This window comes from Ascaphus truei, chromosome 1, assembly GCF_040206685.1.
Source record: "Ascaphus truei isolate aAscTru1 chromosome 1, aAscTru1.hap1, whole genome shotgun sequence".
Taxonomy (NCBI): Eukaryota; Metazoa; Chordata; class Amphibia; order Anura; family Ascaphidae; genus Ascaphus; species Ascaphus truei.
This window is the reverse complement of record NC_134483.1, coordinates 435,244,612-435,257,156: the sequence shown is the minus strand read 5'-3', so window position 1 is coordinate 435,257,156 and position 12,545 is coordinate 435,244,612. Positions and strand designations below refer to the sequence as shown.

The 12,545-nt window shown below is 44.1% G+C and overlaps 1 protein-coding gene across 3 annotated transcripts in view; it reads left to right on the top strand.

Moving 5' to 3' along the window:
- Nucleotides 1–12,545, top strand: part of INTU (inturned planar cell polarity protein) — a 123,572-nt gene that overhangs the window by 63,604 nt on the left and 47,423 nt on the right. For all 3 annotated transcript variants that reach the window (XM_075615563.1, XM_075615573.1, XM_075615553.1), the window contains exons 4-5: nucleotides 2,804–3,007; nucleotides 9,531–9,649. In XM_075615563.1, the coding sequence (XP_075471678.1) occupies nucleotides 2,804–3,007; nucleotides 9,531–9,649 (323 nt within the window). The remainder of the gene's footprint in view (nucleotides 1–2,803; nucleotides 3,008–9,530; nucleotides 9,650–12,545) is intronic.

Below are 12,545 nucleotides of genomic sequence, written 5' to 3'. Positions count from 1 at the left end.
GGATTGGAGTGTTACTGACTGAGGGAAAATGGCACAATGGGCCTTTATTTAGTTGGGATTCTGAGCAGCTCAGTTTTGACATATTGAGTTTAAGGCATTTAGCTGCCATGTAGCTGCACACTAAAGGAACGATGAGGGAGGTATGTAGAAAGCCAATGAATAAAGTAGTTGGAAAGATGCAAGCTGTTCCAGACGTTTAGAGGCAAAAGACAAGGCGATGGTTAGATTGGTTTGTGGGGTCAAGGGTGGTGTTCTTGAGATTTGTAAAGGACGATTGAAAGATACCAAAGCAGAGGTGTGTGTGTGTGTCTGGATCAGAGTGGGTGGAAGGGAGATGTGAAAAGATTGTATCAAGATGGCAAGTACGGTAGTAGAGGGAGAGGAGAGTTACAGCAGAGAGTGCCGATTTAAGAAGGGGAGCATGCGGATCCATGCAGTTGGTAAGGAAAGAGTTGTAGGTGGTAACAAGATTCTGTCTGGGTCAGAGGAGGATATAGAAGCGCTTTTAGAGCTCAGGGAGGATTACAGAGCTTGATGATCAATGGAACGCAAGTCTTTGGAATATGGAGTAGAGATATGAGGTATAGTGGAAGAGAACTCAGAGATGGCAAAGGAGATTAGGGGATGTCTGAGAGCGGAGCTAGAGAAGTCAGAAACAGAACTGTCTTTAGTGAAGACAAGGTCGAAATAGTGGTCATAATTATGGGTGCTGAAAGCAGACCCTATTAGCAAGTAAGGGAGAGAACATGGGAAGTCCAGGAGTCATCTATTCGACAATTACATTCTCCCAGGAAGAAAAAAAGGCTGAAGGTAGAAAGACAGACAGCCAGGTTTCAAAGTCAGAGAAAAAAGTTGAGGTGGTAAAAGCAGGAGGACAATATATACTGTACCAGCAATACGTAGGGTGAAGAAAGAAAAAAAGACAGATAGCGTTTAATGCAAAGGATGGGAAGGACAGAGAAGCAGGAACAAATAATGTCTGGAAACTGTAGTGGGGAAAGTCTAAATCCCTCTCCCCACCACAACCATGCAGGGAAGGAATGGCCACCCCAGGCGAATGCAACCTTTGTACCAGAGTCAGAATCAAAGAGCTAAGTTTCAGTCAGAGCAAGGAGATGAATTCCGCAACAAAGGAACAGGTCCTACACAGTTAGAACCTTGATCTAGATGTAGCAAGCATTCCACATGGAAAACAACGAGGATAGTGAGAGATGAAGAAACCCATATGAGATTGTGAAGGTTATGGCTGATAGCAGAGAGGTGGTAAGCAAGGACGCGTAAGGATATGGAAGGGGCCAGGGTTAGAAGAATGATCCCCAGCTGCAAGTAGCAGAAGGTGGAGGAGAGAAAGGAAGTGAGATTGGGACTTGTAGGAGTGTATCTTGCTTTGAAGGGTAAAGTCGGGAGGAAGTAATGAGTGTAAATGGAGAAATGTTAATGGAAACAGAGGAGAAGAGAGACGTGGAGATGCAGTATATATGGAGTAAGAGTTCATACGGCAGATAGCAGAAAGATGAGATCTTGGAAAAATCCCAGGCTCCTGGTTTTCTGGGGTGCCTAAAATGTTACTTCTGATACCCAGGCATTTTTGCTGGGCCATATATACAGCAGTGATGACTAACCTGTCAGTCACCACTGCGACCTGCAAAATCATGCTCTATTATGCTTTGCGAGCACCGCTTACATCAAACAAGACGGGTGTCAGGGTGGTAGGAGGGGAATTCTTCCTGTCCTTGCAGATGTCACAAACATCATTTTACTAATGGGAGCTGTTTTGTGTCAGTATGTGTGTCTTTGTGTCACTGACACGCACATACCGAGACTCTGGGATTTTTGATTCAATTCCCTGTTGGCTGACGGTATGTCAAAAGCCATTGTAAAAGTTTGTCCCAAACTTTAGGTTTCAGACTTTTCTGACACAAAACAGTTAATGCAGCATTAAAAATAAACATTTATCTAACTCCATATTATATTGTAGCCCACTTAAAGCAGCAATCCTTCTTTGCATATCCCGAGTGGCATATTTCCCAGATGTATTTAGTTTTGTGCACTTGAGTTTCTCCACGTGTTTTATAAAGGTGTGATTAAGACATACTGTATATACAGTAATTAACATTGAACTCTCTCTACTCCTGTGTAGTAAAACCAATATTTTGCGGAAATGCTGCTTTTAAAATATTGGCACTTTGAAAGGGACACTTTAAGCATCACTGCCACCCTAGTCTCTTTAAATAGACACGAGAAGTTTTAAAATAATCATATGCAGACATCAAAAAGAGATTTCTGACGTCACCGGTATTGCAGCCTTAAACAAATCAATTTTTCTATTATATAATCTAGTTAACTTTAGCCATTACAGTATATGTTTTATGTATTTGATGAATGCATGAATACAAGGAATGGGACATGTGCTAGCAGCCGTTTCGCCGTGACCAAATAACCGCTAGCATTCGGGTATGGGGTTAATTTAAGGGATTTTAGCGGTTATGGTAGGGGGTTAACTTTAGGGGTTTTAGTGGATAGGGGGTTTTAGGCCTTAGGGTAGGGGTAAAGTGTACTGTAGGCACTTATCTTAGCGGCAAAGCAGCCGGTGGCAACCGTTCCTGGCGGCGGGGCTAAGTACCGGCGGTCATTTGGTCGCGGTTAAATGTCCTAGAGTCGACCGTGAATACACACACATGTTTGGTGTTCAATTTGTATTAGTATGGAAAAGTTCTGCTAGTTGCAGGATACATTAGCATTTCTAAAGGCTTTACCACAAATATATTTTTGTTATCCATGTGTCTTCCCTTTTACCTAACAGGTGAAGTTGACATTTGAAACGCCCGTCTTTGATGCTGAGGTCCCCCGTCAGGAAACACATACACAGGCACAGCCAGCTATGAATGACCTGACAAAGCTAATATGGGGAGAAGAGAATGTAAACCACCAGCAGGCCCTTCAAGGCATGCCTCATATTGCCATGTACCTCACACTGAGGTTAGACTCTGATACATCAAAAGAAGAGGTAAGTGATTCGGAACGCTCCCTTTTGTGGAATAGAATCTGTAGCCAAAGCACATTTTTTTTATTATTAGTAGTATTATAAATAACGCGCCAACCTATTCTGTAGCGTTGTACAATAGGGTTGAAGGTCAAAACAACAAGTAACAAACGAACACATTACCTGTATTACAGTATGTAAGGAGATCCTTGTCCCAAGGAGCTTACAATCTATAAGAAAGGATACATTGAAACATAAGGTACAGGGGGATGAGAATGATGGTGTTTTCCAAATAGGTGCTTGTTAATTGAAAGAGTTATCATTGGGGAAGTAGTGGGATTATGTGGAGGTAGAGGTGTGGGAGCAGGTAATGTTTGAAGATGGAAATGCTTCAATATACATCTGAAATACTTTACCTAACCCACTAATAGAGCTGCTGTAACAGCGCCCAAATGGGAGCAAATGGTGACACCCTTTGGCTGCCTTTCAACAGCTGCTTGAGGTTCTTTGGTAGAAATGAAAGGAAAAAACAGCAGCTTAGTACACAGTATTTCATGGCAGACATGAAGGGGGAGGAGCTGATAAACGCCATGTGGTCTAGGAAGTGTATCGCTTCCTCATGCTGTTAACCCCGTCTACGCTGGATTAGTGGACAGGGGCAGTAAGGGCATATTTGGGAGCCTAAGTCTGAATACAGTAGAGCAGGGGTGGAAAAAAATATACAATACTTTGGAGCCAGCAGAATTTTTAGGAGCCAGCGTTTTGTTAAGCAGTCTCTGTGTGTATCTGACACACTCCTCCCCCATCCACTTGCCACACTGTCTGAATTGAGGGCAGGGGATGGGCAGAGTCCTGGATCGCTTGGTCTTGGTCTTGTTCGAGGCGTCCTAGATTTCTACATCCCTGCAGTAGAGTAAGAAAAAGGCACTATGACTAGTGCACTTCACATGGGAAGTTAATATGCAAGGTGTGCTTGAAATGTTAAGAACTTACAAGAGTGTGCACTCAATGAAGTAATATTTCAGGATGCAACTTTGTTATCAAGCTTAACAGAGCAAGCACTGCATTCTAAAGCATTCCCATTTGGGGGCAGACTTAGTGGATGTTACCAAAATGGTAATAAAAAAATAAAATAAACAATACAATCATACTGTAAGTAGATTGGGTGTGTGTGTGTGTGTGTGTGTGTGTACATATTTTATATATTTATTTTTTTTAATTTTTTTTACAATTTTGTGATGGACAATAGCATTTGAAACAGCAATGCCACCATCTCTCCCAATTGTACAGGTTAGTACTGTATGTCTAGTGTGGACCTTCATGTCATGGGATTGTCTGAATGACCATACAATTTAAAACATCTCCAAGGGGGCTTTCTGATGCCCAACACAAAGCAGATTGGCTTCAGCACATGTAACATACATCACAATACTTTTGTGTGCAATTCAGACCTTAATAAATCCCATCTGATTTAGTGTTTGACTTTTATTTTATATACTGAATAACTGAGACTTCTTTTGTGGTACTGGAACGCTATATCAAAGTTTTTATGTAAGTCTATGACAGATTGTGATTTGTCCAACCGTGATTTATTAAATATGTTTCTTATTGAGCTAAAATCCTCGCAGTGAATTTTGCCTTTCAAGCATCCTATGCCATCATGTGCATAGTGAATCTGCTCTGCAGATGTGAGTAATAAGTGAAGAGTATAAATAAACATATTTTATCCATGTTTAAAAACTTGAAATCATCAGCATCAGATTATTTACTTGGTATATTAATGTTTCTTTGCTCTCTTTCTCATTCTGCTTCTGTCATTGCTGGTACAACTCCCTTGTGCACCAATGGATTTTGTTCAATATTTTGACCTGCATTTTGTGATGTGCCTTGGTCACACTTCGCTATTGTTAAAGGGACATGCCCATTTCGCGTTAAAAAAAAATATAACAACCTGGCAATGTGGCTGGTATCCTGTCAATCAAATGTTTCGTCTATTCTTTGCACACCCTGCCCTGTGCCAGTAAAGAAAGGGGAGGAGAGATGGCTACTTTGCTTGTAGAAGGCCCTGCTCAACACACAATTTATTGCATAAAGGAGAGTCCCGAGAGGAAATGTAAATCTTAAAACCTTACCATGTTTACAATCTAACTACAAAAATATCTTGTCTGATAAATGTCTGATAAAGGAATTGGTTATAGATATTGTAAATAGGTAGATGGGTAGGTATCACCCATGGCACGAAAATAGCTTCATTTGGTCCATTGTACTGTAAGTACAGTACTGCATCAATCCCTTTCCACTGTTCAGTAGTTTCAGTAGTATTTATTCTTTTTGAATCAGATGTGCTTGGGTAGATGTCTGCTTTCTGTGAATAAAATAGAAAAAAAGCACTACTGGAGGGGAAAAGCGTTATACTGTATGTTCACCTTGTGAGTGAGACAGAAATAAGAGTAAAGAACAGTTTGTTCACATGCTGTTATCGCAACTTTTTAAAAAAAATTATAAACTACTGTAGTACATGTAATTGACTCATTTTGTACGTTCTAGTTGGATTTAATTATTGGGTAGTGGAAGGAGAGATTATTTTACTTCTTGCATGGATCAAACAAAGAATAAAATACAAATACAAAATGAACCCTTTTTTTGAGATTTTCTTTTCTGTATCGAAGGATACAGAAAAAGTGTGAATCTGTTACGAGCTCTCTCTATGGCAGAGCAGGATACAATGGTAAAACCTGCAACGTGCTACTTGTGATTTATTTGTAAAGGCGTTGTCCTGTATCGTACAAGATCATTCTCTTCAAGGTGCAATCCCACATGGTTGGCCAGTTGAATTTCTTAGGGGCCTCTGAATGGGGAGCTACATTCATTTCTACCCTGCGAATCTATAGACCATGTGACGATTTCTTCTCAAATATTTTTGTCTATTTAGAATCGGTTCTTTTTTAATTTATTTTCTGTTCTTGCTCAAGGGGTTGAAAAAACATTGTCCCTTTCGATGGAGTATTTCAAAGAAAGAGCTTATAAAACGAGATGGGAACAGCAAAATGTGCGAGTCCCATTAATAATCAGACTTAAATATTCTTTTAATCTGTTTGAATAGCGACTTTCCTAACAAAGTCTTGGCAGGATGTGATAAGTGTTATGAAGCAGAAAGATTAGCCCTCCACTCTTTCTGGGGTACTATATGCAATTCTTTGACAAAGCAATTAAAAGTAGTGCTTGACATTCTCCTTAGAGATGAGCTTAAATAGATCATTGGGAAGGGAGAAACACAATTTGAGCACCACTCCAGGTCCTCCTAAAATGAACATTGAGAACTGTATCGTAATCCAGTATATCCAGTATATCTCACAAATACACACTAATGTTTCCCTGCAGCTTTCCCCTGCTGTCTAGAGATATTCCAAAATACTTACGTATACATTATTCTGTGCTTAGAGGTTAAAGGAGTGGCTTGGTGGTGCCAACACATTGTTTAAATTGTTACTAAATTATTTGAATTGAAAATGTTACATTTGCTTACACTTCCAGGTAGCAACTACAGTGACGGCACGAGTACGTGTTTTTGAAAAAAAAAATGCCTCTAGATAGTATTCATAATTGTGGAGGTTTTGCCTTATGTTATACTGTGGAGGGTTTTGTCACTTTTTTTTTTCCACCATAACTTTTGTGTATCTTGTTTGTAGCCACTACCACCTTCACAATGCATGGTCAGCAACCATCCTCACAATTGAGACACAGAAGGCAGAATCGGCTGTCTGTGAGGAGGCTTGCAGACAATGCAACTTCTGTAACCCAAGATTTTCTTTAAAAGCTGTGTAATAGGCAGGCAGAAGCTTATAGAGATCCATGTTAAAATGGGTAAGAAGCAAAAAGTGTAAGAATGTGAGTTCTCATCCATGTCATTACCCAGAAGCCCTGGCTGCAGTAAAAGGATTATAGGTTGAGTGATTTGGGGGAAATGTGAATGTAGTTATATATTTTTTTTGTCTTTCCTCTAGATATACTTCAATATGTGTTTGAGAGAAGGTATTCATAGTTTGTTTCTTTCTGTGCCCCAGTGCTGTTCGAAAATGTGAGGCAATTCTGTTACTCACAATTTCTGGCATATACTGTATTTCATAGAACGGATTCTGATGAACCCTTTACGGAAGATGCATTCAAATCGCCATTTTTCAACTGTATTGTTTTATTTTGCAGATAAAGACTTGCATTTCATTATCTGCAAAATAAAAAATCCAATTGAAAAAAGGTGATTTGACTGCATCTTCCGTAAAGGGTTCGTCAGAATCCTTTCTATGAAACATACTGTATTTCCTCTAGATCTTACAAACACAATTATCATGCCTCTGGGAATCATCAGGGTTCTGGGTCGTGTTGCATTGCTGACCGTAGTGACAAATATTGACAGCATAGTAGCAGCTGAGTTAACACTACAATGACAGCTTGACCTTGTAATATTCACTTTCCACACAGTTTGCATTTTTTAGTTCATTGATGGGAGAAAAAGTACTCTTGTCTGCGAACTAGTTCTTTCCAGATGTGATGCACATTTTCCACTAGATTCATATATTATCATGATGTAATAAAATTCACATTTGTGCTTGTCTGGTAGGCAGAGTTGGATTTTTTTTTTTTTAATAAGCTGCATATATTGGAACTATTTTAGTACCAGAGGAAATAAAACACCCTGGTGAACTTCTGTAGCTGCTTAGAAAATATAGTCTGTGGCATTTAGATTCATGTTATTGAACTAAAACCCATCCTAATTAGATTAATATGGACTTTACCCTTTCAGCACCAGAGTTCCATGGCCCCTCCAACAAGTCATGAGCATGGGAACGTTCCTCAACTATGTCACTGCGGTGACATGAACAGAGGAGGAGGGGTCATCCTCTCCCATTGATATCTCGTTCGCTGCTCATATGGAGCTGTGAAACCCCCACCCCCCACCCCCTGCCGCCATAGAAAACAAGCAAAAAATGCACTGCATATTACATTCACTAAATGTCACAAGGGCCTCCAAAATGCTGTACCTCGTGACATTCAGGGAACTTTGTTAGGGAACTCAACAAGTTACATTTATTTGAGGTATTGACAGTCCCTTAAAGGTATATGAAGAACTATAATCTGTATTCCCCACTGCCTCTTCACACTGAGTAATGGTGGAGAAATAGAAGGGGTGTATGCAGCATTAGGCCTCGTCTAGGGTGGTGCGGAGCGGGCGCGCGCGCTCACGCTGGACACGTTGCGACAATGCACGTGGCCTGCGTGAGCGGGCGGGCTCGGCGATCAGCCGCTTGCCGAGCAAGAAAAATTGATTTTGGTGCTCAAGCGCGTCACGTGAGCGGTTCGCCCAATGAGGGCGAACCAGCTCCGTGACGTTGTGGCCGCGCCCCCAAGCGAGCGCGCAACTAGCCGGCCATGAATCGCCTGGCCGAGCTGGGCGCAGCGCTGGAGGGCCAGGGCTCCTGTTTCCACGCTGGACAAGGCCTTACTGGTGGACTTTGTACCGTTAAAGTTGAGTCCTATGATGTCAGGGGTGTAATTTAGCCAGCAACAGGGAAACTTGGTGGATGTACCAGATAGAATGGTGGGCAGCCTGCTGTTCAAAATTGACTAATGGGAAACCTTGATCATGTTGATCATTAAAGGTATTGCAATAAGTACATACGAAGAATAATAAAAATATAAGGTATTTAAGCCCTGTGCACTATAATTTACTCTATAAAAAAAACTATAAGGTTTAGTCCCTTTAAATGTGCAATACCACATACTGGGCTAGTTGGATTTCTTCGAGGCCTCTAGATGGGGAAGTGTTTCTCAATCAAGTGTTTTCTGTCCGCTTAGTTAAGAGGAGGTGGGGAGAGGACTTTGGCTGTACAAGCACTTACTGATCACACAGTAACATAACACACAAGGGAGTAGCCAGAGGAAATCCAACGCCTCCCAAGTCTAACATAAAATTTTTTTTTTAATTACTTTGGTGTCCGATTTGGTTAAAAAAAAATGATCAGTAACACAGATGAGATTCCTGAAACATGTTACTGGAATTGGTTCACTTTGGTCCTAGGAGGGATTGTCCTTTAAAAAAAAAAAAAGTTTCAGAACCAGCAACACGTGTAACGGTGTTCTTGCAGTGTGTACACAATAATTTGTGTTTGGTGTATTTAAAGTGTTATGCCGCGTCCCCGCCAGTGCTGAGCTGGCGGTGCTTGGTGAGGTGTATATATATATATATGCAAGTTCCCGCTCACGGAATGCGCGCCCACGTATGCGCGGGCACACACGCTCACCGGCGCTCTGCGCTTACATAAAAAAAAATTCAGACTTACAAGCGCGCTCAGCTTCCCCTGCATTGTCCCCCCTCCCTCCGCCCCCCCGCGAGCGCTTGCAAAAATTTAAAGGACACTTGTGCTCATGCTTGGAGAGCTCTCCAAGCTTGAACGCGCTCAGCAGGGACAAAGCCTTACAGAATAGGTCACAATTTTGGGTTTTTATCATTTTAAATAGTGCTAATTTAATGTATTGGTACATTTGACAGCAAGAAATTATCTACCAGTATCCTGTATCAGAAGCATCCCACAAGCTGAAAGGGATTAGAGGATTATTTCTCACACTCAGTGACATGCTGCAAAATGTGACCGGAGCACACATCGTAAGGTAATACTATTTACATGCATTACCATGTCTTAATAATGTGTCACTCTTCTGCTTTATACTTAAATCACAAACAGCATCTCAGAAACATCTGTAGCCAGGTCACTCCTTGTTGCCTTGCGATCCCCATTACCTCCGTGGCCGTGATTGATGGCGGGTGCTGCCGGAGGCAAGCGGCAGACCCGACGGCCATTCCGGAGGGTGGGGGCCGAGCAGGGAGCGCTCCGGTGCTCCGGAGGTCCCCGGCGGCTCCCGTGCAGGGCGCCGCCATGTTGCGCGAATTCGCGCATGCGCAGTGAGTGCCGGCGGCCCTGACTAGTGGCGTATGCGCAGTTGCAGCGCGCGAACCCTAGCCTACCAGGGAAGGCTCTTTGAAGGAACTACAAGTCCCATGAGCCTCAGCAGCACCCCATGTGACGCCAGGAAGCCAATAGGGCTGAAGGATTGCCCTGCACAGAGGGATTTTGATACATTTTGCGGGCTGAGAGAACGGCAGTTGGAGCAGGGAGCTGGGTAAGGTAGGGTGCAGGGGAGCAGTAGCTCCTTGCACTAGGCCAGTTAACCCCCCCTAGGCCCCAGATAATTATCACCATTTCCCCAGTTTGTGGTTGCTTCAGGGACAGGCCCTAGGTTAGTGGTTCTGCCCCTTTAGCTGTTTGGGTTGAGTAAGGAGTCACTCTGTAGCGCGCAGCTGGATTCCTGGGTCTGGGTTCAGACCCCTATATATATGTAAAGACGATCTTCCCGGAGGCCAAGCCAAGCAGTGACTGCGGCCTGCCGGCGGCAGACAGATCCCCGCCAAGGTACAGACGGTGCGGAGCTGCAGTGATATTATCCACGCCGGAATTCACCCCACGCGTAGGAGAACATCACGGCGGATCCAAACCCAGGGTATAGCGGCACCCGTGGCTGGAGCCAGGGCAGGTATCGTTATAAAGTGCACCAACAGAGTACTCACACGGGACTAGTGGCTGCGCTGTCACACACATCTATCTCACGTGAAGAGACATATTGTGTGGGGTTACTGGACACGGGGTGGGATCACCCGGTGGAAAGGGGTCACGTCCTGCGAGACGCAGTAGTAGTGTCTCCTCTAGAGAGGGACACCTGTTGATATATGAATAAGTATGTTTGCACTAGTAAAGTAATAGATTGTTTACATGCTGTGTGTGTGATATATATATTGTCCTGCGAAGAACCACTCCCCCTCTGGTTGGAGCTATCGCAGGTGGAGGCACTGCACCGAGTACGAGGTTACTCCTATTATTTATACGTGCCCCAGGCTCCCCGTGGCGGAGGCTTAGGCCCCCTGTGAGCCTAACCAGTAAAGCACCACACCTGGTGACATTAGGTTCCCCACGCACACACTATATGCGATTGGGTGGGGGAATACCCATTACATTTGGAGGCGCTGCTGAGATCTCAGACCTGGGGTGGCCCACTCAGTTATTAAGTATGTCACCACCATTACCGTCACCGTCACGCTCAGAAGTGTATAACTGGGCCGTGGAGCTGCAAGTGCCGCCGCTTCACGCGCTCGCAGTGAGCCAGGTCCCTGCTGATACTCCGTCTTCGGCAATACAAATGGCCTTGAGGCAGCACCCACATATCCGGTATGCTGCCAAAATAAGAGTGTTAGAACGACGTAAGGATGCGGACCAGGAGTGTTGGTCCGTGTTAGTGAGTATAGGGCAAGATATAACCGAAGACAGGGGCCCGTCCAGTTTGTGGCTCGCGAGGCCGACAGGTTCCTGCTGTATTGTTGTCTACCCTGAACTGCCTATAAAATCCAAGCCGAGCAGCTCTCACACGAACTTACAAGAGGTTGCTATGCATACATCACCTTCCCCCCCTGAAAGTTATTGCGGGGACGACCGGGCTGCTCTCCCAGACTACAGTCCACCTTTTAAGTATTGCCAGCTCTTCCTCTAAACATAGGGATGATATCCGAATGCTAGCTCAGGCTATCCTACAAATGGGGGCATCCAAATCCGAATCCCCGGCCCCGCAGCAGTTTCTCAAGTTAAAGATCTTTTCCGGGACCAAGCCGACCCGACTGGCGAAGAAGCGTTTGAAGTCTGGAGGGAATACACCTCCCAGGTCCTAGAAGAATGGACATGCCCTGAGTCGGTGAAGCGGCAACGCATAATGGAATGCCTACGTCCTCCCGCATCCACCACAATACAGATGTGTAAAGATCAGCACGCGGACGTTACCGCTCATCAGATGCTAGAGACTTTTGTGCGGGCCTATGGGTGAACCGAAGACATAGGACAATTGATGAAGAGATACTACAACCTTTGCCAAAAGGAGGGAGAGGATCTATCTGACTTCCTACAGAGGATTCAATCGGTCTTATGTGAACTGCGTAAGCGTAAACGTATTACCGCCGCAGAGGTAGATGAGTATCGCCGCACGCAATTCTTGAGTGGAGCCCTGCCCACTCATCCTATTGTACTCATGATGAGGCGTTCTCTGATGCGAGGGGCTCCCCCTACATGGGAGGAGCTAATGGATGAAATAAAAGAACATGAGGTATACGCCCGGTTACATACTTCCAAGAAGACTAAAGAGTCTACAAAGAGTGAACCTCAGGGGGCCTCTACGCCGAATGTCAAGAAACCTCCAAGACAGGAAGAGGAGGCTTCACCCAAGATCCCGGTTTCCAAATCCAGACCTGCAGGGAAATGGTCTTCCCTGTACAAGGGTCGTCCTGAACGCAGAGAAGTCGTTTGCTATAACTGCGGTAAGAAGGGCCACTTCTCCAGTGACTGCCCAGAGAGGGAGGACCCCCCGGAGGAAAAACCTCCCAATAGAGGGAATTCAGCCCGGTCAATGCTCTGCCACGTGCAAATGGCAGAGTCTGATCCAGAAACCCCTACTGGACCCGAAGAGGCTC